General features: G+C 49.9%; 1 protein-coding gene and 1 non-coding gene across 5 annotated transcripts in view; one reads left to right on the top strand and one right to left on the bottom strand.

Moving 5' to 3' along the window:
• Positions 1 to 994: 994 nt before the first annotated feature.
• The window catches only part of Zdhhc18 (zinc finger DHHC-type palmitoyltransferase 18), a 32314-nt gene continuing 5782 nt past the window's right edge, over positions 995 to 27526 (top strand). For 2 of the 4 annotated variants that reach the window (XM_027399589.2, XM_027399588.1), the window contains exons 1-7: positions 995 to 1317; positions 2670 to 2816; positions 8276 to 8436; positions 23413 to 23562; positions 24826 to 24963; positions 25072 to 25120; positions 26362 to 26464. In XM_027399589.2, coding sequence (XP_027255390.1) covers positions 1010 to 1317; positions 2670 to 2816; positions 8276 to 8436; positions 23413 to 23562; positions 24826 to 24963; positions 25072 to 25120; positions 26362 to 26464 — 1056 coding nt within the window. In that variant the 5' untranslated portion in view covers positions 995 to 1009. The remainder of the gene's footprint in view (positions 1318 to 2669; positions 2817 to 8275; positions 8437 to 23412; positions 23563 to 24825; positions 24964 to 25071; positions 25121 to 26361; positions 26465 to 27526) is intronic. The other 2 variants (XM_027399590.1, XM_027399591.1) reach the window with 1 other exon arrangement.
• On the bottom strand, positions 13922 to 14031 carry LOC113833930. Its single transcript, XR_003482116.1, has one exon. It is a non-coding gene; the product is annotated as a small nucleolar RNA U13 (small nucleolar RNA).

Genomic DNA, 27526 nt, shown 5'->3' on the forward strand with positions numbered 1-27526 from the left:
AGTCATATCACAAGAAATAAGTGCTGCCAACGACCTGAATGGCTTACAAGGAGGCTGGGTCCCATTTGACTCTCCAGATGAGAATTCAGATTATCTGATCTAGCCTTACTAGCTTTGGGAGATTGCATGTAAAAGAATTTGCCAAAATATTTCTGGACTCTTGACCTTCGGCGTATGAGATAAAGTGTTTGTGAGTATTCCTAAATTCATGATTGAGTCAGGGTCTCACTTGTAGCCCCAGGCAGGGTGCAAATTCACCCTCTATCCTAAGCTGGCCTTGAACCTTCATCGTTTCAGGATTCAGGGTGCTAGAATTACAAAGGATTGATCCCCGTTTAGGGAATATCTAGTAACCCAGGACTGGACCTGGGTCTAGGCCTAGGACAGCTAGGAGGGAAAGACTAGAGGATATTTTGCATACACCCCTTTAGACACTAGGAATTTTTTCTTCTTTTGCTTTTGTTTTTTGGTTTGTGTGTTTGATTTTTGGTTTATTTGTTTGGTTGGTTAATTTTGCGACACAGAGTTTCTCTGTGTGGCTTTGGGGACTGTCCTGGAACTCTCTCTGGAGACCAGGCTGGTCTCGAAATCACAGAGATCCACCTGCCTCTGCCTCCCGAGTGCTGGCATTAGAGGCGTGCGCCACCACCGCGCGCCCTAGGCACTAGGAATTTTCAAAGCAAATTGTGTACCACCCTTCCCTACCTGCCCTCGCCAGGGCGGTCCCCTGAATCTCCGGGCTCTGCCCAGTGCCAGGGTCTGAGTGCAAAGGCCCTGGAGGGAGCCGCGGAGGCCGCACCTGCAGTTCCCGTGCCGGTCGCAGGGGGCGCTGCGGGGGCGAGCCGGGGGCGGGGCGGCAGCGGAGAGGCCAACCCGAGCGAGGGAGCGAGCGAGCGAGTCCGCCCGCCCGCCCGCGCCGCGCGCGCCGCCGCTACCTCCGCTGCTCGGCCCGGTCCCGGAGCGGCGCGGCCGGCCCGCGGGGCGCGGAGCCGAGGCCCGCGCCGGCCGCATGAAGGACTGCGAGTACCAGCAGATCAGCCCCGGGGCCCCGCCGCCCGCCTCCCCCGGGGCGCGCCGCCCCGGCCCCGCCGCGCCCCCCGCTCCGAGCCCCGGGCCCGCGCCCGGAGCACCGCGCTGGAGCGGCAGCGGCAGCGGCAGCGGCAGCCTGGGCCGCCGGCCTCGGCGTAAGTGGGAGGTGTTCCCCGGCCGCAACCGCTTCTACTGCGGCGGCCGCCTCATGCTGGCCGGCCACGGCGGCGTCTTCGCGCTCACGCTGCTGCTCATCCTCAGCACCACCGTCCTCTTCTTCGTCTCCGAGTGAGTTCGCCCCCCTCCCTTCCCCCGCCGCTGGGTCCCCCGGCCGCCCTCATCCCGACCCGCGTTCGTCTACCTTCCGGCCTTCGCCCGCCCTGGACCCCCGCACCCCTCCTCACCATCCGGACTTCGGGTGCCGGGCCCCGGTCACCGGCCTTTGCCGGGTCCCGCCTGCCTTCCTATCCTTGGCCGGTTCATGCCTATCCCAGGCTCTTTCTGACCCCTCTAGGTGTCTTTTATTCCTGTCCTCTGACAACTTAGTTTTGTGTCCCTTGGCTGTGAACACCATGGATCTTCCCAGGCGTCTCCTCAGGTCTCTCTAAGGTTCTGCAGGGTCCTGGCTCCCTCGGACTGGCCCCTCACCCCCGCTTTCCCTCAGTCATGCTCGCCCTAGGCCCCAAGGCATCCTCTCTAAACCGTCTTTGGGCCTCTCAGACCAGCCCTTCCGTCTCCAGCGCTTTCCCTAGTTTCGCCAAAGCTTCTTTCTGACCCCCCCCCCCCCCGCCCCGCGCTTAGCTACCTTAGAACCCCAGGTGTCTCTCTAACCCTGACCTGGCTCTCTTTCCCCTCTGGACACCCTGGAGCATCTCTCGGTTGCATTCCCCCACCAGGACAGCTGCATCACTCCTTTTCCCGAAAGGGACCTTGGTGCTTTCACATTGACAGGTCTTAATTGCCCCTATGAGCTTTTGACCTTTTTTCCAGTGATCCAGGGTTGGCATCTCCCATCTTAGAGCTGAAGGATGGAGGAGTGGCTGCTTATGGCTTTATAAGGGTCACTCATGCATCCAAAGTTTCCACCCCACCCTCAGCCTCTAGCTGGAGCCACCAACCATGTGACTTCTTGCACGCACACCACACACACTCCCACACACACGCACACCACACTGGGTGAGCCCCACCTTTCCCTCCTACTTCTCCCTGTTCTTTGAGGTTGGTTTTCTTTATTATTCAGTCTAGTTAGGACCACCATGTCTCCGGGTGGTGGTGGCTCACACCTTTAATTCCAGCACTCTAGAGGCAGAGGCAGGTGGATCTCTGTGAGTTGGAGGCCAGCCTGGTCTACAAAGCTACACAGAAACCCTGTCTCTAAAAACAAAACATAACCAAAAAAAAAAAAAAAAAAAAAATCTCTGGAGCTAGGGAACCTAGCCCAAACCCCAGCTCTACCTCCCACTAATAGTGTGGCCTGGGGCAGTCACCTCAGCTTTCCAGTCCCAGTCTCCTCATCTCTAGAATGGGGACTTTAATAGTACCCACCTCTGAAGGTTCTGTTGAGATTGGTACCCAGTCATGCATGCAAAGTTTTAGCTTTTTCTCAAATTTGTTTGTCATTTATTTACTCTTTTGCACAGAAGCTTCTGGAACTTGATGTTCACAGCTGTTACTGCTCTGTTCACCAAAAATCACTTCCTGGGGGCATGTGGTCGTGATAAAACTTTTGGAAAAACCAGTGTTCAGGTCACTTTCCAGGACCTGAATTATGTGTCTGCAATCACAAGGTGAAGACTTCCTTCTTTTCCACTGCCCACATAAGAGTTCTGCCCTTCCCTACTGGGTCAGGATGGAGAACGGCTCAGGGTGGTTTACACAGAAGCTCAGGGACCCCAGCCTGGCTCTCAGGTCAAGTTTCATCTCCACCTAGCTATGGCCTCTTGGGGTGCTGTAGAAGTGCTTTTTCCAGGGACCTTGGCTACTCTTCCCTATGGTGCTCATACCCAGGGTTATGCCCAGGCAGGAGGAGGTAGTTCCGGCTGTAGTTGCCCTGTGACCCTTCAGGGTAAGATTTGGACTCTTCAGAGCCTGCTTCTTCTGCATGGGTTCATGGTGGTCCTGAGTTGCCCCCAGCCAGAGAAGAAGGGAGAACTCCTGGGCTCAGGGAAAACAGACCAGTCAGTCATCTTGGCCTTCATCTCTTCTTGTTCTCACTCTTGGGTGGTAACTTTGGGAGCAGGGTTAGGTTACAACCCATAGTCCTGCTGGGTGCTGGGTGTTGGCTTGGAGGACTCCGAAGAGGATCAGAGCAGTGGACACACTTTCAGTGAGGACAGGGATGGTAGGAGACGCTCACTCGCTGCTGCTCTGGGGGGAGACTTTTCCTGCTGCAGAGGGTTTTGCTTCCCTGTTTGGTGGGCTTCCCATCTCACACAGCAGTTACAACCACTTGACATCAGATTTCAGGCTTCCTGGTTCTACCTCTAGGTGAGAGCTAGGGCTCTGATAAATGGCCTTCTGTGACCTCTGGTCCCTCTTAGTCCTCCTGTTCAGTTTTCTTCTGCTGAGTTACCCTCTCAAGCTCATTGCAGCTCAATCCTGCCTCAAGGCCTTTGCACTGTTTGGAGCACCCTCACGGCTCACGAATTTCTTTTCATCATTCTTTCCCACCTACACACACACACACACACACACACACACACACACACACACACACACACGCATACAGAAAAGACAGGCACAGAATGATCGAGTGCAAGAGCATAGTAAATATCCACACTGCTGTATATTTAATGACTAAAGCCAGTGCAAGGGAGACCGTCAGTGCTCAGCACAGGAAATGGATGGATGGATGGATGGATGGATGGATGGATGGATGGATGGATGGATGGATCACTTGCTGGGAATCTGGAGATGCCAGTTTGTAATTGGCATCCTGGCTGGGTGACCTTGAATCTAGCTGTGGAAATCAGAACCTAGGACTTGGTATGGTGTTTCCCAAGGGGCCTACAAGTCCCAGTCTTCATTTCCCAGGCCCAGCTTGTGTGTGAACTAGGTGAGCTGTCCAACATTGGAACTGAGAATGGCTGGTTCTTTTGAAGGGTTGACATGAAGAGGTGTGTGGAGCAGAGGGTAGCCCACTTGGAGCCCTTGGCTTTGTCAGGCTCTGGTTCTTAGGGGAAGGCAGCTGCAGGCTTCAAAAGCAGTGTTCAGATGCCCTGGTCTTGCTGCCTGCATCTGTGGATCTCTGGAGCCTCAGCTGGCCCCAAGCCTCCCAACTGATGCATCCTTCAAGCAGCAACTTCAAGCAGTAGCTGGCTGAGATTGGTCAGCATGAACTACACAGTCACATGAAGGGAAGGGTTCTCCTGTGTTGCCCAGGGTTGTTTAAGCTTTCTGAACTTCCTTATCTGTGAAGTTTGGGGCATAAGGTTAGAGGGTCACCGTGAAGCTTGAGAAGTTCATGTAGAGTGCACAGCAACCTATCCAGCACATAGTAACTTATGTGTGCCAGACATTTAATTAACTAATCAGTTTTGAAACAGGGTCTCACTGTGTAGTCCTAGCTGGCCTTGAATTCAGAGACCCACCTGCCTGTGTCTCCAAGTGCTGAGATAAAAGGCGTGTGCCACTGGGTCCCACAGAATTAATTTTTTGTTGTTTTTTTTTGAGACAAGGTTTCTTTGTGTAGCTTTGAGGACCAGGCTGGCCTCGAACTCAGAGATCCACCTGCCTCTGCCTCCTGAGTGCTGGGATTAAAGGCGTGGACCACCACCTTCCGGCTTGAACTCAGGGCTTTGTACATGGTAGAGAGCATTTTACCACTGAACTATGTCCCCAGCCTGTGGGTATTATTGACTAGGGCAGTATCTAGCACATAGTAAATCTTCAAAAGACATTGGGTGTTAGGGCTGGAGACACAGAATGGACAAGCACTTTCCTAGCATGTGGGAGGCATTGCCTTTGCTCTGTAGTACTGACAAAGAATATATGGTAGCTACTTTCTCTCCATGAGGGGTGCGCCACTCATTTGGTAGGGAGCTATCTGTGCCCACAGAGAAACTTGTCACTTAGCAGGCAGGTAACATATCCATACAAGCAGTTAACATTTTTTTTTTTTTTAGGCAGGATCTCATTCTACTGTCTTGGCTAGCCTGTAACTCAATGTATAGACCAAGCTGGGCTCAAACTCACAGAAAGCTGTTTGCTTCTGTCTCCAGAGTGCTGGGATTAAAGGCTTGAACTGTCGTACCCTAAATTAATTAATTTTTGTTTGTTTGTTTTGAGACAGGGTTTGTCTGTGTAGCCTGGCTGTCCTGGAACTCACTCTGTAGACCAGGCTGGCCCTGAGTACACAGAGATCCACCTGTCTCTGCTTCCTGAGTACTGGAATTAAAGGTGTATGCCACCACTGCCCAGCTTAACTTAAGTTTTTTAGCTTTATTTTATGTCTTTGAGTCACACATATACATTTATTTATTTATTTATTTATTTATTTATTTATTATGTATACAGTGTTCCACGTGCATGTATGCCTGAAGGACAGAAGAGGGCACCAGATCTCATAACCGATGGTTGTAAGCCACCATGTGGTTGCTGGGAATTGAACTCAGGACCTCTGGAAGAGCAGCCAGTGCTCTTAACCTCTGAGCCATTTGAGTCACACATATACATATGCACCATATGTGGTGTTCAGAAGAGGCATTGGAACTCCTGGAACTGGTACTAGGGATGGTTGTGAGCCACCATTTGGATGCTGGGGGCTGAACCTGGTTCTCTGGAGGAATAATAAATGTTCATAACTACTGAGCCATCTCTAGCCCCCACAGCTAACATTTTTAATAAGTGCTACACAGAAAATAATCTTGGGGAAGGACTGCTCTATCTGAGCTGTCCAGGAAGGTCCTGTGAGGAGGGAAGAACATTCCAGAGGAAATGAGCATTAAGTGCAAAGGCCCTGAGGTGGGAAAGAGTCACAGTTGTGTGGAAATTGCCATGAGGCCGATGTGATGCACGTAGAGGGGAGAGGAGAGTTTTGCAGATTGAGGCTGGGGACCTCAGCATAACTCAGGACATGGCCGGCCTAGAAGGCCAGTTGAGAGTTTGGATTCCGTTTGAAGCCGTCAGAGGGTTTCAGTCAGGGACATGACAAGATCTGATTTACAGTTGCAGAAAGTGGCTGTGACTTTGTAATGGACAGCAGGGTGACAAAGAAGACTGGCCATAGGGTGCCCCAGTAGGTTCGCTTCATGCTAAAGTCATGCCCTCACCAATATCCAGAACTTCTAGAACATTACAGGCCTAAAATGGAAGCGATGGCTTGAAGAGGGATGTGGAACCCTGTGGTTGGCAGCCTCCCTACCAGGAGGATCTTTTTTATTCTGCAGCACACTTCACCATGTGTGGCAGTTCCCTGGGCTGTTTTCCCCAGTTGACCATAAGCCACATGGCAGAGAGACTTGTCATATTCATAGCCATTATTCTTGCTGTTTATTGAGAATGTTACCTGGCACAAAAAAGAACTCAGTAAATATTTGTGGAGCAACTGGCTGAATAGATGAATGAATGAATGAATGAATGAATGAATGAATGAATGAATGAAATTGCAGCATTGCCATGGATGGTTATCTCAAGTGGCAGCATCCTTAGTTGGTAATGACTTCCTGAAGTTCTGTGTCTACTAAAAGGACTCAGAGCTAAGGCTGCAGCTAAGTGCTAGGTCTGGAGGTTTCCCCCCACTCTTCCAGAGGACCCAGGTTTAATTCCTAGTACCTACATGTTGGCTTACAACCATCTCTAACCACCATTCAGGGTGTTCAGTATCTTCTTCTGGCTTCTTCAAGCACCAGGTATGTACATGGTGCACAGACGTGCATGTAGGTAAAATACCCATAGACAGGAAGTATTAAAATGCTGGGTACCGAGCTGGACACGGTGTTGTGCTCACATGCAGTCCTAGCTCTTGGCAGGAAGATGGCTTGAGTCCAAGGGTTCAGGGTCAGCCCAGGAAGCCCCCACCTTTCTCTGTTTTCATCTCTGTCATTTTGTCTCTCTCTCTGTTTGTTTGTTTGTTTTTTTAAAGATTTTATTTATTTATTATGTATACAACATTCTGCTTCCATGTACATCTCCACACCAGAAGAAGGCACCAGATCTCATAACGGATGGTTGTGAGCCACCATGTGGTTGCTGGGAATTGAACTTAGGACCTCTGGAAGAGCAGTCAGTGCTCTTAACCTCTGAGCCATCTCTCCGGCCCTCTCTCTTTGGGTTTTAATTACATTTTATTTATTTTGTTTTGTTTTTTATTGAGACAGGGTGTCTCTGTGTAACAGCCCTGGCTGCCCTGGAACTAGCTTTGTAGACCAGGATGGCCTGGAACTTGCAGAGATTCCTCTGCCTCTGCCCTCTGCCCTCTGCCCCCTGCCCTCTGCCCCCTGCCCTCTGCCTCTGCCTCTGCCTCTGCCTCCTGAGTGCTGGGGTTAAAGGTGTGTGCCACCACTGCTGGTTGATTGTGTGTGTGTGTGTGTGTGTGTGTGTGTGTGTGTGTGTGTGTGTGTGCGCGTGCGTGCGTGCGCACGTGCACACATGCACGCCCACGTGCCATGGCATGCATGTTAAGGTCAGAGGACGCCTTGTGAGAGTCATTTTTCTCCTTTCATCATATTGGTTGTAGGACCATCACGCTTGATAGCAAGCGTTTTTATATACTAAACCACCTCATTGGCCTGTTTTTGTTGTTGTTATTGTTATTTGTTGGTTTATTTGTTTTGTTTTTGGTTTTTTTGCATGTTTAAGACAAGGTCTCATATAAACCAGTTTAGCCTTGAATTTAGTATGTATGAAGAATGGCCTTGAACTCCTGATCTTCCTGCTTGGGCCTTCTGAGTGCTGGGAATACAGGTGTGTGCTGCCACAAAACAGAAGGCTAGGTCTGGTGTGTGTGTGTATTCAGGAGACGGATGGAGGCAGGAAAATCAAGAGTTCAAGGACAGTTTGAAAAGTTTCAGGCTATCTGGCAAGTTCCTGTTGGAAGAAGGAATGGGAGAAGAGGGACCTGCCTGCCAGCATGGGGTGAGGGAGAATATCTGTTGATCTCATCTGACATTGGAAACAGTCCAGGATGAATGAGAAATGTCTCCTCTGGGCACTTAAGGGGAAGTGTCTACACTTCAGGGAGGCTCTTTTCAAGAATATATATCTATCCAGGGAGCCTTGGGGTAATCTGAACTCTCTTCTCTTCTAGCTGTCCCTACCTGGCCAGCAAACTGACCCTGGCCATCCCCATCATCGCTGCCATCCTCTTCTTCTTCGTCATGAGCTGCCTCCTGCAGACCAGTTTTACTGACCCTGGCATCCTACCCCGGGCTACCACCTGTGAAGCAGCTGCCCTGGAGAAGCAGATTGGTGAGGCTCTTACTCCCAGCTCATGATAGCTCCACGTTCCTGGATGTGAGAAGAGGCTTGGTTTTCTCGTACTGCACTTTGCTAGGAATTCAGGGTGAGGAAGGCAGGCTGGAGCTGACGCTGTAGTAGAGAGACGATGATGAACAAGCAGGCAAATGAGTAAGAAAGAAAGAAATGCCGGCCGCGAGGGTGCCAGGCAGCGCTGTAAGCTGTCCTTGTATGTGTGACCGCTGATAGGCCATTAGCCTATGAGGTCAGTACTATTACTCTTTTCCTCTTCATTCATTTAAATGAGACAGAGAGAGTTTAAGTCCATAGTTCGAGATCACACAGCTGAAGCCAGGCAATGGTGGAGCACCCCTTTAATCCCAGCACTTGGGAGATAGAGGCAGGAGGATCTCTAAATTCCAGGACAGCTTGGTCTACAGAGTGAGTTCCAGGACAGCCAGAGCTACATAATTGAGACCCTGTCTTGAGGAAAACAAAACAAAAGCAAACAAGCAAAAAGATCACACAGTAAGTGTAAGGACTGTGATGCTTGATGCACCTCCAGGCAGCAGTTGGCCTGAGCCCCTGCTCTTAGATGTGTATAAACTCTTTTTTTTTTTTCCCCCAGACAAGGCATCATGTAGTCTAGGCTGGCCCACTGTGTAGCTGAGGATGGCCTTCATTTCTGACCTGTCTGCCTTTACCTCCTAAGTGCGGATTATAGGCATGCTCCCCACACTCAGCTGAATGTTTGTGCACTCCTTATTCATTCAGTCATGAAACATTTATTGAACCCCTGCTGTGCACCATGAGTTATTCCAGATGCTGGTGACAGAGGAGTGGAGGAAACAGACAATAATCTCTGTCCTCGTGGAGGTCGAGGTGACATTCTAGGGAAAGGCAGTTAACAAATAAAGAGACTCGGGACATGGGGGGGGGTGCGCTATGAGGGAGGTAGTGTAGACCTGAGACTCAGGATGTGTGTGGGGAGGGTGCTATGAGGGAGGTGGTGTAGACCCGGGCAGGGGAATGAGCCACAGCAGCACGGGGCATGGGCTAGTTTAGCCTAGACGATCAGGACAAGCCCTAGATGCTGTGTGTGTCTGTCTACAGACAACATGGGGAAGGGAAAGGCTGGGTGCCCAGAAAGAACCTGCCTCCCAGGCCTCTGAGTAGCTAGCCCTTTATTCCTCCCAGGCCTCTGAGTAGCTAGCCCTTTATTCCTCCCAGAGGAGAGAGCTGTAGCCAGGGCCAGGACCTGCATCTCAGCTGGCCCCACCCCAGCTCCTTCCTGCTGAGAAGTGACTCGGATGTTTGCACACCTCCAGGGTTTCCGGTCATGGCTGGCTCCTTGCCCTAAGAAGGCAATATACACATAGGCTTTTAACCGCCTAACTGGCCTGGTGAGATCTAGTGACCTGTAAATGCCAGGGTCCAGACACATCCATCCCCAGGAATTATTTTTGCTGACTCTGGAGCAGCTAGGGAGAGCCCAGGAGAGGCTACCTTCATTGCCTCCTCCTCCTCCTTGGCCCAGGAAGGGGATGGAGCATGGGGGGGGGGGTGCCACACCCGTGGTCTTCCTCTAGAAGCTAGCTTCCTTCCTCTTTGCACTGGTCTGGCCTCCCCTTATAGCTCCTCAGTGTATGACCTGGGCTGCTCACCAGCCACTGGGTTCACAGCTTCTTCAGGCAGGCTAATCCTGAGGCAGGATTATTGTGCAGTGTCTGGTTGCCTGGAATCCCCTGGCTTCTGAGCTGCTTGGCCAGTAGCAACAGTAATCCCTGTGTTTAGGGAGAGCTCAGATCCATGTCCAGTACTGTCCATTTTTATCCGCACAGATCTTCACATCTGCAGAAGGTATTCCCACATGTGTAAATACAGACTCCAAGCAAGGGGTCACAGGACCAAGGATTGAAGGGAAAGGGAGGGAGAAGGTGCCCTCCTCCCACACCCCAGCCTTTGTGTTTAGGGATGGTAGCAGGGGTATATCCCTCCTTCCTTTTATCTCCACTTTAATGTCCTGAATCCTGGGCCAGATCGTCTTATGATACATTCCCACAGGGCTACATGGTGGTCATAATGAAATTGTTCTTGGCTGTTAGGGCAAGGGCGATGAGGATATGAGTGTCTGGCTACCTTATCACCATGCAGGAACCTCATGTGGTATTGTCTAAAGAAAGGGATGGATGGAAGGATGACTGAGGAATGGGTGCCTCCTGGAAGCCCTTCTTGCTGAACTGGGGACATTTGAAAAGTTTTTGGTGTCTCCCGGGAATGACATGTGGGTTCATACAGTGAAATGCTGGTTCTACACAATGCTTCCTGGCAGCCAACTGGATGGCAAGAATCTTTTTATTTTCTTCCTTTTTTTTTTTTTTCTTTGTTTTGAGACAGGGTTTCTCTGTGTAGCCTTGATTGTCCTGGAACTCATTCTGTAGACCAGGCTGGCCTTAAACTCACAGAGGTCCACCTACCTCTGCCTCTTGAGTGGTGGGATTAAATGTGTGCGCCACCACTGCCCAGCTGAATGACAAGAATCTAAAGACAGAAATCTGACACAAAGCCTACCCTATGGGGTCAAGGCCAGTATTATATGGAGAGGTCTGACTGGAAGAGGCCTTGTAAGAGTTGGAAGAAATCAGGAGTGTCTTCTCTATGCAAGACTTTGAGAGGTGACAGTTGCTACCCTATGAATGTCCACTGGACTTAAGCACTAGAAGCTGTGTGAAGGGAACCCTCCAGGTAGTTAGGGGAGCAAAGAATGGACAGAGCAGGAGGGAGCAGGGCCAGGCATGGGGCCACTGAGCAGGCCGCATTAGCTGAGCATTCAGGAAGCCATGCTTGGAAGAGTGGTGTGGACTGGGAATTAGACTCATCTGGAAGAGTGGCAGCTGCTTGAACTGGACCTAGGTTTTGAAACATGTTCAGGAAGCTTCCACAGAGTTGAAGCACATTTTCCAGAAAGCATCTAAGGTCCCTGAGCCCTTCTGGCTCTGAAGTGAGTGTTCATAGGAACAGAAACTGATTGCAGCTCCAACAGAGACAGCAGGGGACCAGCTCCTCCCAGTTTGCCCAGCACTAAAACAGAAAAGTTTGAGAATTGAGAGCCTTTTCTTGGGAAAACGCCTGAGGTAAACTGAGGTAGTTCGTTCCCTTCATCTGAGGTCTGGGCTCATCAGCTGACAGGAAGCACTGCTAATCAGTTGCTAGAGTCAGAACTGTTCTAAGGTATTCCTGGTCCAGTGGGATTCACTTAGGCCCAGCAGCACTTAGGACAGACACAGAGTCTCTAGGGGTGTCCTGTGACGCTCACAGCCTGTCCTATCAGCTCACAGCATGTATGTACCTCTGGCTGACTGAGAGACCTTTTCAGGGCAGCTTGCCTCATCTCCCCAGGCTGGCTCAGGGCTCTGCTGACCCGGCCACCACTACTGCTTTTTCAGATTGGAATTTTGCCTCTGACCCTCCTCAGCTTAGAATCAGGGTGATTCCCTAGTGCCCCCAGCTTGCTTTCCTGAATAGTAGTCATTGGAATTCAGCTTGCATGGTTTTTGCCCTTCCCATATCCCAGCTCTACCTTCATTTCTTTTGTTCTTTTGAAATAGGGTCTCCCTGTGTATCCTTGGCAGGCCTGGATATGTATGGTCTCAGATAGAGACCAGGCTGGTTCTCCTCCTGCCTCTGTCTTTCCTGGGTGCTAGGATTACAGGCTCCTAGCCCACCTAACTTGCATCTTTTTTTTTTTTTTTTTTTTAAATTTCTGAGTGTTTTGCCTGCGTGTATATATGTGCACCATCCATGTTCATGCCTGGTATCTGCAGAGATCGGAAGAAGGCATCAGATCCTCTGGAGTTAATTTGGGTGGTTATGAGCTATCATGTGGGTACTGGGAACCAAACCTGAGTTCTTTGCAAGACTAACAAATGCTGTTAACCACTGAGCCATCTCTCCCATCATTTCTTTAGAGTTTTCCTTCAAATGGCTCACTTCTTTTGTTTTTGAGACAGGGTTTCACTGTGTACAGCCTTGGCTGTCCTGGAACTCACTTTGTAGACCAGGCAGGCCTTGAACTGGCAGAGACTGGCCTGCCTTTGCCTCCTGAGTGCTGGGGTTAAAGGCATGCGCCACCACCATCCCACAAATGGCTTACTTTTCTTTCTTTTCTTTCTTTTTTTTTTCCGAGACAGGGTTTCTCTGTGGCTTTGGAGCCTGTCCTGGAACTAGCTCTTGTAGACCAGGCTGTCCTCGAACTCACAGAAATCCACCTGCCTCTGCCTCCCGAGTGCTGGGATTAAAGGCATGCGCCACCACCGCCCAGCTCATGGCTTACTTTTTTATGAGACTGGTCTACATAGCAAGTTTCAGACCACCATAGTGAGACCCTGTGTAGCCCTTCCCCCAAAATAAACAACCACTTTGAAATACAGCCTTATGCTGGATAACAATGCTTTGGTCACCAACAAACCCCATATATAACTGCAGTCCCCAGCATGCCACCTGATGGAACCAGAGCCTTCTTAGTTTGTGTGAGTACTTTCTATGACATTTGTGTGGGGAAATCACCTACTGACACACTGCTCCCACATGACATGTGACTGTATATTTTAAGAGAGACATTTATGTAGGCCCCATGAGGACAAAGCCACGCTTACTTGCTCTGCATAGACTGTTGACCTGGAAGAGAAAGCCAGGTTGCAGAGCTCCTGCCATTATAGTGGCCATTGAAGCCAGGTACCTGGAGGTGTGTGAGCTTCTCAGCACAGGTGGAGATTTTCTCTTTGCTGGAGTAAAAGGATGCAGAGACTAGAAAGGGGAATAACTTTCTCGACCATGATTCATAAGCCTCGTGCAGGAAACTCCCTGCGGGGGCGGAGCCACAAGGAGGCCAGTTGCCGCAGCCCTTCCCCCACTTCCTCCCACTCCCCAGATCCCAGGGATGCCAGACCTCAGGGCCTCAGAGCCATTCCCTTTGCCCTCCCCATTCCTGGTGCTGGGTGCTGCCCCCCTATCCCTGCTGAGCTGGTGTCTGTACCTGGTGTATTGCCACCTTGTGGTTTATTTTAGTTTGTTTTTTGTTTGTTTGTTTTATTTTGTCTGAGGCAGGGTCTTATGTAGCTCAGGTTCACTAAAGATGACCGTGATGCTTCTGCACCCCCCCCCCCACCAGTGTGAACTGCACCCAGTTCACATGGTCTGGGAATCAGAGGCAGGGCTTTGTGATGTTAAGCAAACATGCTACCAGCTGAGCTTATATCCCCAGCCTGGTGTTAGGAGCACAGATACGTGATATCTTACCTGGCTCTCTTCTGTATTCCTGGTGATGCTGTTTAGAGTATTTTATTTGCTTGTTTTTATTTTGTTTTGGTTTTTTGAGACAGGATCTCAACCATGTGTTCTAGGCTGTCCTGGAACTCACTATATAGAGCAGGCTGGTCTCTAGCTCACTGCTTCCCAAGTGCTGGAATTAAAGCCATACACCATAGTTTCCCCCTCCCAATAGATGGATAATGTGCCAGTGTGGTTGTAACAAGGTTTGTGGGCGGCATATGTTACAGAGTGGTAAATACCTAATTATCATATTCATGAACCTACTCCAAAAAGAATTCTATTATTTTTGGGAGGTGGGGGGGTTTTTGTTTTGTTTTGAGGTAGAGTCTCACTATGTAGCTCCAGACTGGCTTCCAACTCAGAGAGATCCACCTGCCTCTGCCTCCCGAGTGCTGGGACTAAAGGTGTGCGCCACCATCGGCCTGGTTATTTTTTTTTAAATTATTTTATTTTATGCACGTTGGTATGAGGGTGTCAGATCCCCTGGAACTGGAACAGTCAGTTGTGGGCTGCCATTTGAGTGCTGGGAATTGAACCCTGGTCCTCTGGAAGGGCAGCCAGTGCTCTTAACCTCTAAGCTGTCTCTCCAGCCCCGCTTCTGTATTCTTAAGAGTATAGGCACCAGCCAGGTGGTGGTGGCGCACGCCTTTAATCCCAGCACTCGGGAGGCAGAGGTAGGTGGATCTCTGTGAGTTCGAGACCAGCCTGGTCTACAAGAGCTAGTTCCAGGACAGCCTCTAAAGCCACAGAGAAACCCTGTCTCGAAAAACAAAAAACAAAAAAGAAAAGAGTATAGGCACCAACATCAGTAATTGAGTAACTATGGGATAGGCTTTAATAAAAAAGTCATCTCTCATTTGCATGCAGTCTTACAAGGTTCATATTGCCCATTTTAGAAGTGAGGAAGCTGATCTAGAGGCTGACAGACTGACAGGCAGCCATGCTACATTTCAAAATGAAATCAAACTGGTCCCATGTCACCCCATGGTGGTGGCAGTGGCATTGACCCACACTGCTTTCTCCATGGCCATACGGTTACAGCCTCTGTGATCTTCCTGTGTCCCCAGGCCGTAAACTAAGCCTTGTAGGTGACAGGGTTCTGTCAGCCTCAGAAGTGGTCATGTGGAGATTACAGTGACCAGAAGTGGAAGGTTGGTTTATGGTTAACCTTGAGCTGGTGCTGGGGATAGGTACAAGCAACTGTGGCGACAGTTGGGTATCAGGCCGGCAGGACCTTCCTTCCTTAGGCTTTCTCTGGAGCTCAGACCAGTGGTAGATAGACCCCCTACTAACATGTGAAGCCCAGGGCTCTATGCCGAGTACTACAAAAGGAAAAGCCTTTCCAGTAGCCCCCTGCCTCCTTGATGGGATGGGGTCTAGTTCCACACCAGTCCTGGCTCCCATTGACAGCCCCAGCCCCTATTTTGAAGGTGCAATGGGTCCTGGCAGTACCTAGGCAGGAGGAAGGTATGGGAAAGGCCATTTGCTTCTCACAGCCAATGCACGATGGGGAGAGGCTGAGCCCCACTTCTTGAAATGACTTCCTCAAGAGTTTCCTGTCTGGAAGGCAGCACTGTGATCACCAGCGTGTGGGCATCAGTTTTCTTTCTTGGGGAAGAGTTAGTCATAGAGGAAAGCTCTGAAATACATTCTAGAGTTACTTCAGGTCAGGAAGCATCTGTCTCTGTCTCTCCCTGTGTCTCTGCCCCCCCCCACTCCTCCCTCCTCTCTCTCCAGAGTTTCTCTGTGTAGCCCTGGCTGTCCCGGAACTCACTCTGTAGACCAGGCTGGCCTCGAACTCACAGAGATCCACCTGACTCTGCCTCCTGAGCGCTGGGACTAAAGGTGTGCATCACCACCTGGCCAGGAACCATTTCTTAACAACTCCCTTCTTCCTTTACTGAGTATTTCTTAACCTCTCATGTGGTGGCCAGCGGATCCGAAGCCCACCTTACTGCATAGCAAGGCCTTGTCACACAACCTTGCATAGGGGTGTTTTGCCTGCACCATGTGTGTTTAGTGCCCACAGAGGTCAGAAGAGGGCATTGGATCTCCTGGCTCGGGAAGTTATAGATGGTTTTGAGGCACCATGGGTGCTGGAAATGGAGCTCAGGTCTTCTGGAGGAGCAGGCAGTGCTCTTAACTACTGAGCCATCTCTCCAGCTCCCAAACATTTAAAAATATATATTACTGTGGTGTGCCAAGCAGACATTGAATGAGCAGATATTTCTGGCTCATCTGTATGTATGGGCCCCTTAGCTACCACACCCAGGCCTTGTACAGTATCTTGCATGTAATGAATGCTTGTATTCGAAAGAATGAGCAAATTTATGTCTTGGGAAACATAGATTCTAATCTCAGCCCCACCCGCTAATATGGATAATTTTGGTTTTCCATGTGGGCTTGTGTCCTGCATGCCCTGTGATTCAGGGAGTCAGTCTCAGTATACCCTGTCTCGAAAAATAAACAAACAAACAAATAAAAAACTAAACAAAAAAAGACTGAGCTTTTGGGTAGAGTGGCAGTGGACGTGCTCTGAAGGTGACAAGTTCTCATGGTGGCAGCTGCAGGGCAGAGCAGGTGTTATGGGGCAGAGCAGGTGGTAGGTAGATGGGCTCATTGTTGCCCCTGCAAGCCTCCTTTGACCAAACTGTGACCTACCTGAGTGGCAGCTGTGCTCTGCTTCTTTGTTCCCTCTGGCTCTTGGCAGCTTCACTTCCTCTGTCATAGCTCTGGAGGGGAGGAGACCTCACCACCAGAGACTAGAACAGGCTGCTAGGAGCTCCCTCCCTCCCTTGTCCTGAGGAGGATCCCTGCAATACGCTGAGATTCCCAGTGGGATCTCTCAATACTAAAGAGGGTCTGTGTCTGCCCATCACTCCCAGATGGTTGTATTTCGGAGGTTGCTTTATAACTCCGTATGTGTCTGTTCTGTATTGTTCCTATAGCAGCAATAATAATGTTAGCTTATATTTACAAGGCTGGGCATCCCTCATCTGAAAATCCTAAGTGATTCAAAATCTGAGACCACAACCAGAAAATTTCACACCTGCCCTCACTTAGCAAATTGCAGTCAGAACACAGGTGTATTAAAAATAATCCATAAATTACCATCTGAAGCCAGATGAGGTAGCTCACATTGTTAATCCCAGCAGAGGCAAGCAGGTCTCTGTGAGTTCAAAGCCCACCTACAAAGTGAGATCCAGGCCATCCAGGGCTACACAGTGAGTCCCTGTGTTGAAACAATAATGAAAAAAAAATTACCTTCTATGTGTAAAACACCTGTATAAAACCTGTACGTAAGAGAATTTAATATGTCGCTTGAGTTCCACTCTCTAGACATGTCATAATGGGTATGTAGATATTCTAAAATCTGAAAAATGCCAAATCTAAAACATGTCTGGTCCTAGTATTTCAGATAAGGGGTGCACAGCCTCCCCTAGGCTCTTGCTAAATGCTAGACATTGTGTTAAACCCACTTAGTAAATTCTTTTTTTTTTTTAGATTTTATTTATTTATTTATTTTGAATATTTATTTATTAATTATGTGTACAGTGTTCAGCTTGCGTGTACGCCTGCAGGCCAGAAGCGGGCACCAAATCTCATTACAGATGGCCGTGAGGCACCATGTAGTTGCTGGGAATTGAACTCATGACCTTTGGAAGAGCGGGCAGTGCTCTTAACCTCTGAGGCATCTCTCCAGCCCAATTTTATTTATTTATTATGTATACAACATTCTGCTTCCATGTATATCTGCACACCAGAAGAGGGCACCAGATCTCATAACAGATGGTTGTGAGCCACCATGTGGTTGCTGGGAATTGAACTCAGGACCTCTGGAAGAGCGGTCGGTGCTCTTAACCTCTGAGCCGTCTCTCAAGCCCGGTAAATTCTTAGTTTGCCAGCAACCCGGGGGGAGGGGGGTGAAGTCAGTTCTGTTCTATTTTGTTTATTTTGAGCCGAGAAGCTGAATGACTTGATCTGTCTGACTAATAAATGGTTGGGCATAGATGTATATCCATATATCTTACCAGCTTGAAAGTTCCTGCACAAGGCAGGGAGACAGCAGTGGGTCAGGATTTGGGTCTGGTATAGAGTGTTGTCAGTAGCTTGGAAAGAGCTGGGCCTTTTGCCTGCAGGCATGGTATGGCCTGTTGGTCAGGACCAAGGTCAGTGACTGCTGGGACACCAGCGTTGTGCCTCAGGCTGCCTTCTTCTTCCAGCCTGACGGCAGCAGAGGGGATGGGACCACCTCATCTCTGTTTTACTGAGGAAGAAACTGAGGCTCAGAAGTGAAGGGACTTCCTCAGTAGCAAGTAGAATTCCAGGCGGGAAAGATTCAGACCCAGTGTTCTCAGCCTTCTTAGCCTGCGCCTTTTGGCGTTCCTGTGAATGGCTAAGTAGGGTTTTGTTTTTGTTTTTGTTTTTTTTGTTTTTTGTTTTTTTCGAGATAGGGTTTCTCTGTGTAGCTTCGGAGCCTATCCTGGCACTCTCTCTGGAGACCAGACTGGCCTCGAACTCACAGAGATATGCCAGCCTCTGCCTCCCGAGTGCTGTGATTAAAGGCGTGCGCCACCAACACCTGGCTAAGTAGGTTCTTAACAGCTGCCTGTTCTGGTGGTTTTACCCTTAGTCTTGGGCATTGTGGTGCTCATCTGCTTCTGTAGGCCAGGCAGCAGAGAAAGGTTGGGACTTGAACCCCCAGCCTGCCTTAGCCTTAAAGCTTGTCTTCTGCTTGCTGCCCCCTAGTTCTTCGCCCCAGGACTGCCCTTGTATTACCTTATTAGAGCACAGGCCTACCACAGCATCAAGCACTGACAGGTGTGCTCGGTGTAGCAGGAGCCTGCAAAGCCTGAAGTGGCTGCGAAGCATAATTGGAGATGAGGTTGGGCTTTGGTGACCCTGATGAAGGGAGAAAAAGGAAGGGGTCAGGGTTTCGCAGGGTTAGGGACAGGAAAACCAAAGCTGCAGCAGCTTGTTAGGGAAGGATGTGGGAGAAAGAAAGTCCCTGAACACACCTGCCTGTTGTGTTGTTCTTTGTGCTGTGGATGTAGCTGGTGGCCTTGCAAGCGCTTCCCAGGATGACTGGACTTGATTCCCCAGTACCTCATAGGGAAAATGTGCTGGGTGTGGTGGCACACGCTTTTAATCCCAACACTTGGAAAGCAGAGGTAGACAGATCTGTGAGTTCCAGGCAAGTCAGGGATACATAGGAAACTGTGTCTCAGGAAAAGGAAGGGAGGGAGGGAGGGAGGGAGGGAGGGAAAAAGGGAAGGAAAAGAAAAGGAAAGAAAGGTACTGGAGAGATGGCTCAGAGGTTAAGAGCACTAGCTGCTCTTCCAGAGGTCCTGAGTTCAATCCCCAGCAACCACATGGTGCCTCACAACCATCTATCATGAGATCTGGTGCCCTCTCCTGGTGTATAGGTGTACATGCAGGCAGAACACTGTATACATAATAAATAATTAACTCTTAAAAGGGGGTGGTCTGGGGGTGCAGCTCAGTTGGTAGAGTGCTTGTTTAGTACCACAAGCTCTGGGTTTGATCTCAGTACAAAAAAAAAAAAAAAAAAAAAAAACCCTGGGTGAGACAGAGTCTTAGCACTTAGGAGATTGAGGCAGGCAGATCAAAGGTTCAAGATCATCCTGATACATAGTAAGCTTGAGGCCAGACAGGGTCTTTTGACCCTGTCAAAAGAATAAAGCTTGTCTCTGGATGGTGGTGGTACATGCCTTTAATCCCAGCACTCTGGAGGTGGAAGCAGGCTGATATCTCTAACAGCCTTGACTGTCCTGGCACTCACTCTGGAGACCAGGCTGGCCTCAACTCACAGAGGTCCACCTGCCTCTGCTTTCTGAGTGCTGGGATTAAAGGTGTGCACCACCAAAGCCCGGCTCATTTTTTTTTTTGGAAGATTTTATTTATTTATTAGACATACAACATTCTGCTCCCATGTATATCTGCACACCAGAAGAGGGCACCAGATCTCATAATGGATGGTTGTGAGCCACCATGTGGTTGCTGGGAATTGAACTCAGGACTCTGGAAGAGCAGTCAGTGCGCTTAACCTCTGAGCCATCTCTCCAGCCCCTTGTTTTTGTTTTTGTTTTGTTTTGTTTTTTTCACTTATTTATCCTGTATACAGTGTTCTGTCTACATGTATGCCTGCATACCAGAAGAGGGCACCAGATCTCATAATGGATGGTTGTGAGCCACCAAGTGGTTGCTGGGAATTGAACTCAGGAACTCTGGTGGAGCAACCAGTGCTCTTAACCTCTGAGCCATCTCTCCAGCTCTCTTAAGACTATGGGAAAGGATTTGGAGCTAAGAGATGCCTTGGAAGAGGTATGAGGAAGGATGCAGCTGAGTGTACAGGGACTGGGAGAGGGAGTTTTCTGGAGCAGCTCTTTGGTGATAAGGGCCTGGCCTGCACTGGGGCAATTCCAGTACAGAGCAAAGGACTGGAGAGACACACACAGACCTGATGATTGGCCAGGCAAAGATGAGGGGAAGGAAGTTGTCTGCAGAGTGGCTGCAGTAGTTACTTGTCACTGAACAAAATGCCTAAGAAAAGTAACTTAAAGGGAGGAGAGGAGAGGAGCAATTTCATTGGAGAGATGGCTCAGCGGTTAGGAGCACTGGCTGTTCTTCCCGAGGACCCGGGTTCAATTCCCATCACCCACATGGGAGCTCTCACTGTCTGTATCTCCTGTCTCAGGGGATCTGATGCGTTCCTCTGGCCTCCTGTACACCAGGCACATGTGGTGCACAAGCACTTATGCAAGCAAACCCCCCCCACATAAAATGAATAAATTCATTTTTTGCTTATTTGTCTTTTCTTTTTGAGACAGGGTTTAGCACCCTACTAAAGGTCATGGGCTCCAGGTATAAAACTCAGGTCATCAGGCTTGGTAATAGGCACCTTTACCCAGCCCTATTTATTTTTAGATTTTTAGTGTATATAGGTGTTTTGCCCAAGTATATATCTGTATGTACCCTGTATATGCCCTCAGAGGCCAGAAGTAGATGTTGGATCTTTTGGAACTAGACTTGGGAATAATTATAGCCACCATATTAGTGCTGGGAACTGAACCCTGGTATTCTGCAATAGCAGCAAGTGCTTTTAACCAACTGAATCACCTCTCCAGCCATTTATCTATTTATTTATTCATTCTTTCATTATTGTTTTTCCTTAAAGAATTTATTTATTATGTATACAACATTCTGCTTTCATGTATATCTGCACACCAGAAGAGGGCACCAGATCTCATAACGGATGGTTGTGAGCCACCATGTGGTTGCTGGGAATTGAACTCAGGTCCTCTGGAAGAGCAGTCAGTGTTCTTAACCTCTGAGCCATCTCTCCAGCCCCTCATTATTGGTTTTTTGAGATAGGGTTTCTCTGGCTTTGGAAGCCTGTCCTGGCACTCGCTCTATAGACCAGGTGGCCTCCAACTCACAGAGATCCACCTGCCTCTGCCTCCCAAGTGCTGGGATTAAAGGCATGCGCCACCAACGCCCGACCCCCCTTGTTTATTTTTAAGACAGAGTGTTTTATCTAGTCCATGTTGGCCTCAAATTTGTCATGCAGCTGAGGGCAGCCTAGATAGAATTCGTGATTTTCTTGCCTCTACCTCCCAAGCATAGGGACTGCAGGCATGCCCAGCTTGTACCTGGATCATTCCTATTATGTGTTTATTTGGGGGCGGCACTAGGGATTAAACCCAGGGATCTGGTATGCTGGGCAAAGCCTCCACCTTTGAGCTGCAACCCCACTATGATGCTGTAAAGTGTATTGAAGGATCTAAAACCTGAATTTTGAAACCTGGTTTTGCTGTGTACTGTGTGGCCTAGGGCAAGTCATTTAACGTGTTGAGCAAGTCTTAGCTGTAAAGTTGGGATGCTGAGAATGGTCTTAGAGCATGTGATGGGGTAACAGAGATGTGTCTGCCTGAGTTCAAGACTAGATTAAACTCAGAAATAATGCCCTATCTCAAAAGAGCAAACAACAGGATGAGGTATATGACTCAGTTGGTGGCTCATGTGCCCAACATGCATAAAGCTGGGTTCAGTTCCCAGCTCCACATAGAACCAGATGTGGTGGTTACAGGTCTGTAATTCCAGCATGTGAGAGGTGAGAGGATCAGAGCCATCCTTGGCTACATAGTGAGTATAAGGCCTGCCTGGCTACATGACATCCTGTCTCACAAAGAACCAAAAATGTATGCACCATTCTACTTGTTGGTTGTATTTTGCAAATTAGAAAGCTAAGTCACAGAGTTCAATTGACTCAACCTCTGGGCCCTAATCCTCTGCCCTTTCCTGCTTCCTGTTCTAGAGAGGAAGTCTTCAGGTGCTTAATTGCATTTTAAGCATGTGTGGTCAGGGTTATGGTAAGAGTCTCGGTGGTGGTTGGAACTGTGAGATCTTAATCCATGTGCGTCACTGGGCATGTGTTGTGCCTGGACTAGTGTCTAGCGCATTAGTTAGCTCTCAGACACTAGTCACTGGAGGTGAGCAGCCAAACTGGAGACTGTTCCGTAGACCCAGAGTCTAGGAGCTCAGTCAATGAATGTTCCCAAGCTGGCTGACTGCTCATGAGAGCTCAGTGTCCATATCAAAACAATAAGTAACTATGCTGGTGGCTCCAGCCCTTGGGATTCAGGAGAATCACTGTGAGCTCAAGGGCAGCCTGGCCTACATAGTGGGTTCCAGGAGCCAGGGATACATGGTGAGACCTTATTTTCTTTGTTTTTGGTTCTTTGAGACAGGTTTCTCTGTGTAGCTATGGCTGTCCTGGAACTTGCTCTGTAGATCAGGCTGGCCTGGAACTCAGAGATCTGTCTGCCTCTCCTCCCGAGTGCTGGGATAAAGGTGTGCACCACCACTGCCTGATCAGACAGGGTCTCTTTACACAGCCCTGGCTGTGCACAGACTCACAGAGATCCACTTGCCTTTGTCTCCCGAGTGCTGGGGTCAGAGGGATGCACCTGGCCGGCCACACACGGTTTTCATCTGACCACTGCGAGCATGTGAGTTCAGTTTGGAAACACACTCCAAACAGAACATGTGGAATTTGCAGACTTTGGGTAAACTTGTTGTTCCTTCCATTAAAAAACAAGCAAAAAGGTTGATGCAACAGGTAGTTCTTCTGTTACCTACTTCTGTCTTGCAGTGTGGTCAAGAAACATCTTTTTCTAAAAAAGAAAGAAAGAAAGAGGAGGAGGGAAAGAAACGTTGTAGTCTAGGCTGGCCTTGAACTTACAGTTTTCCAGTTTCATGTTGTCTGGGATTACAGGTACAAGCTACCATCCTAGCTCTGACATCCTCTTGGCATTGTTGGTTTTATTATATTTATAAGATTTTATTTTTAATTATGAGTGAGGGGAGGAGAGTGGCTGCCAGAAGAGAACTAGAATGTCAGGCGGTTATGAGCAGCTGTGTGAGATTTGAGCACAGTCCCAGGCCTGAATGGAGAGCTGGGTCTGTAAGCAGTTTGTAACGTTTGTCCTGCATTAGTGTGCTGTCCCCCGCTCCCTGTTCCTGGGCACATTCTCTCTGAGGTGCCTTCTGTCTCAGCCAGGTAGCTGTGGCTTCCCAGTGGCAAGGGCCATGGGCTGATTTGGGCATCCTCATTTTCTCTCTTCCCACCCTCAGACAACACAGGCAGCTCCACATACCGACCACCTCCTCGGACCCGGGAGGTGATAATCAATGGACAGATGGTGAAGCTCAAGTATTGCTTCACCTGTAAGATGTTTCGGCCACCCAGGACCTCACATTGCAGTGTCTGCGACAACTGTGTAGGTGAGTGGGAGGCCTCAGGGACCCCTGAGCGACTGCATCTTGGATGCTGGAAGTCACTTGAAGCATGACCAACAGCATCTAAAGTACTCAGGGCTGAGCCGGAAGGCTGGTTGGCCCAGATTGGCTGTGACACCTCTTGGCCCAGGGTTGCTATATCCTGTCCCCCTAGTCCCCAAGTATTTCAGCAGACAGAGCCCTTGACCATGTCTCCCAGCTTTAGTCTGCTCCTCAGTAGGCCCATGATCCCAGGAGCCTGGGGCAGTAACATGGAAGACAGAGGATGAGTTAATTGAGAAGGAAGGCAGGTGAGGTTCTGGAGGAGGGAGGTGGAGAGCCTGGACCACAACTGGAAGGTGGCTCTTGAACACCCTTGTCTGCTTGGTTTGTCCCCTCACCCTGCTCCTCGGAGGCTGTACAGCTTGATGAAGACCCATGATGGTCCCTTGGGAGGGTGTCATAAGGGAGAGTCTATATGACACCCAAGTGAGCTGAGCCATGGTGACAGTGCACAGTTCCCAGGGCAGTGACTTCATCTTGCCAGCTCAGCACTCCCTGAAGAGGAGAGCTGGGACAGCAGGCAGTGAAGTGGGTGACTCAGTGGGTGTTATTCATCCCTGCCAGTCTGCCCCACCTACCTCCTTAGAGGGCACCAGCAACGGGCTTATGACCTAGATTCCCACAGGGACTTTTCTCACCAGTCTGGGTGTGACTCCCACCCCCAGGGACTTAGTGCTGGTATGAGCTCAGTCCCTTGCCCTGGCCTCTGGTGCCAGCTCTCTGTGAGTTACCTAGCGGCCCAGCCCTCTCTGGGCCTTAGGCCAGAGCTGTTGGCATGTAACTAGTAATAGGCCACGGTCTATGAATCTTTGAACCAGACACTCTATTGGACCCTGGAGATTTCAAGGGTCTGAGGCCATCCATGTCTTGCGTGGATGTTGATACTTAAGGGCAAAGTTGTATAAAAGAGAAGTAACAGAGCAGGTGACGAGGGACCCCTACCTAGGTTGAGGCCATAGGAGACTTTTTAAGGGAGTGGCTTTGTAGTTGACATCTGAAGGAGTTACTATGGAGCTGAAAGAATAGACAGGGAATGTGTCAGGCCGTGGGTGGGAACTGTTGATCAAGGGCTAGAAGGAGGGTGTGTTCAGGGAGGGACGGGAGCCAGCTGTGTGGAGGGGGTGCAGGGATGGGAGAGTGCCAGCTGGGGGGAGGGCTAGCCACCAGTGACGGTTGGAGACCCACACTGACTCCTTCCTTTTCTAGAACGGTTTGACCATCACTGCCCCTGGGTGGGCAACTGTGTCGGGAGACGGAACTACCGCTTCTTTTATGCGTTTATCCTCTCTCTCTCCTTCCTGACGGCCTTCATCTTTGCCTGCGTGGTCACCCACCTGACTCTGCGTGAGTGGGGACAGCAAGGGGTGGAGGAGGACTGACCAGTGAGCTTAGCCCCAGCAAGGGGCTGTGGTCACCCCACCCTGAGCTGTGTCTTTGTTTCTTTCTTCCTAGGTTCTCAAGAAAGCAACTTCCTCTCCACTCTGAAAGAGAAACCAGCCAGATATCTTTTGCCAGTTATCCCCCTGGGTGGGAGCTGAGGCCTCCTCATGGGGCGGGTCTCCAGAGTGGATGGTAGGGCCATGCTTGTTCTCTAGAATTCACTCTGCCCGCTACTTTGTCAACACCCCGGCCAGGACTGGTCCTAAATGGATCGTCATGAGGCCGGGGTTGAGCAAGCACCCTCAGGAAACTGACCCTGTCTACAAAGGGGAAGCAGACCCTGTCTACAAAGGCCTAGCAAAGACTGTATTTCTCTTTCTCCCTCCCTCCCTCCCCCTCCTCCCTCCCTCCCTCCCCCCCTCCCTCCCTCCCTCCCTTTCATGTGCATCGTTGTTTTTGCCTGTATGTATGTCTATATGAGGGTGTCAGGAGGTATAGACAGTTGTGAGCTGTCATGTGGATACTGGGAATTGAACCCCAGTCCTCTAGAAGAGCAGTCAGTGCTCTTAACTGCTGAGCTGTCTCTCCAACCGCAAGAGTATATTTCCTTTTTCTTTTTCTAGAACAGGGTTTCTCTGTGTGTAGTCCTGGCTGTACTAGAACTCACTTTGTAGAACAAGCTGGCCTCGAATTCAGAGATCTGCCTGTCTCTGCCTCCTGAGTGCTGGGATTAATGGCGTGAGCTATAGCCGCCTGGTTTAAAAGTGTATTTCTTAATTAAATTTTTGTTTATTTTTATCTTGCCTGGGTATGGTGGGGAGCATGCTTGTGCCACAGCACACAATTAGAGATGGGGGCAACTTGAAATTCAAACTCAGGTCACCAGACTTGAGTCAGGTCACCAGCCTGCATATTCCTTAGGATGCCAAGACCCTGGGGTTAGAATTCCTCTTACCTAGCGGGTGGTGGGGACGCCTGCCTTTAATCCCAGCACTTGGGAGACAGAGGCAGACGGATCCCTGTGAGTTGGAAGCCAGCCTGGTCTCCAGAGCGAGTTCTAGTACAGCTGGGGTTACACACAGAGAAACCCTGTTCTGGAAAAGCAAAAACAACAACAACAAAAGAATTTCCCCTTGCCATCCCTAGCCCATATCTTGACTTGCTCCTCAGAACTCTCACCCGTTTTGGGGGTGCAGAAGGTGAACTGACTCATATGAGAAGTGAGGACTGGGTCACAGAAAGGGTAGAATAGAAACCTGTCACTTCAGGGCCATAGCGCCAGGGAAGGGGGAGGGAGGGAGGAGGAGCACAGGGCCCCAGGGTCTCCACCCTCCCCTGCACACATGTCCTTGACAGTCCCATTGTGCTCGAGTTGGTCATCTGCTTCTTCTCGATCTGGTCCATCCTGGGCCTCTCAGGGTTCCACACTTACCTCGTCGCCTCCAACCTGACAACTAACGAAGATGTGAGTAGAGCTTAGTGGGGCTGGGGAGCCTGGGGTGGCTGGTTGTGGGCCTCCTGAGGGATCCAGGGCAGGGCTGGGGAGCCTGGGGTGGCTGAGTGTGGGCCTCCTGAGGGATCCAGGGCAGAAGCCTAATGTTAGACCCAGGGTTCCTACATGCTGCAGGTCCTTGGTGGAGCACCTATGCTGTCCTTCTTAGAACTCCACAGAGGCAGTAAGCACGCCAGACTTGTGTGCCAATGCCTTGCCACATAGCATCTTTGCCTTCCCTATGCTCTTGGAGCATTGCATCCTGCTGGTGACAGAACTGGGATACATATTGCCCATGCCTGGTATGACTGAGGGATGTGGTCGTATTGATGGGAAAGGTTCCTAGGTTATATGCATTGAGAGGCATTGTTAGAACAAAAGACGTGGTTCCCTTGACCCCTCCTACCTATTCCCTTGTAAGCCATCACCAGCTAGCATTATCTGAGAACCCACTGTTCCCAGTCCAGACATGACCTCCCCTTACAGTCCTTTATCCCATAAAAAGAAAGCAGTACTGATGCTCCCAGGGTTGCTGCATAGCACTGATCCAGAGACCCACCATCCAAAAGAACACATATGATAGGAGCAGAAATGACATCAGCCCTAATCCACCCCGTCACCAATGGGTTCCTGAGTGCTGGGTCTGCAGGATCTTCCTGGAGCTTACGCAGTAAGGGGTGTTTGACCCAGCAAGTGTGGACACTTATGGGTGACGGTCAAGTGGGTCTTTCCTGCTAAGCTCCTTGATGACTCCAGCAGAGGGCTTCCCAGACGCAGACTTCATCCAGAAATGATCTAAGGTCAGAGTGCTTCAGCCCGCTTTGTGCCCTCAGTCCTGCCCTCCCTCTTAGATAGTGTCCTAGTCAGCGTTACTATTGCTGTGACCAATCACCATGACCAAAAGCAAGTTGGGGAGGAAAGGATTTATTTGGCTTACACTTCCACATCACTGTTCATCGTCAGAGGAAGTCAGGGCAGGAACTCAAGCAAGGCAGGAACATGGAAGCAGGAGCTGATGCAGAGGCCAAGGAGGAG

Source organism: Cricetulus griseus, chromosome 2 (genome assembly GCF_003668045.3).
Source record: "Cricetulus griseus strain 17A/GY chromosome 2, alternate assembly CriGri-PICRH-1.0, whole genome shotgun sequence".
Taxonomy (NCBI): Eukaryota; Metazoa; Chordata; class Mammalia; order Rodentia; family Cricetidae; genus Cricetulus; species Cricetulus griseus.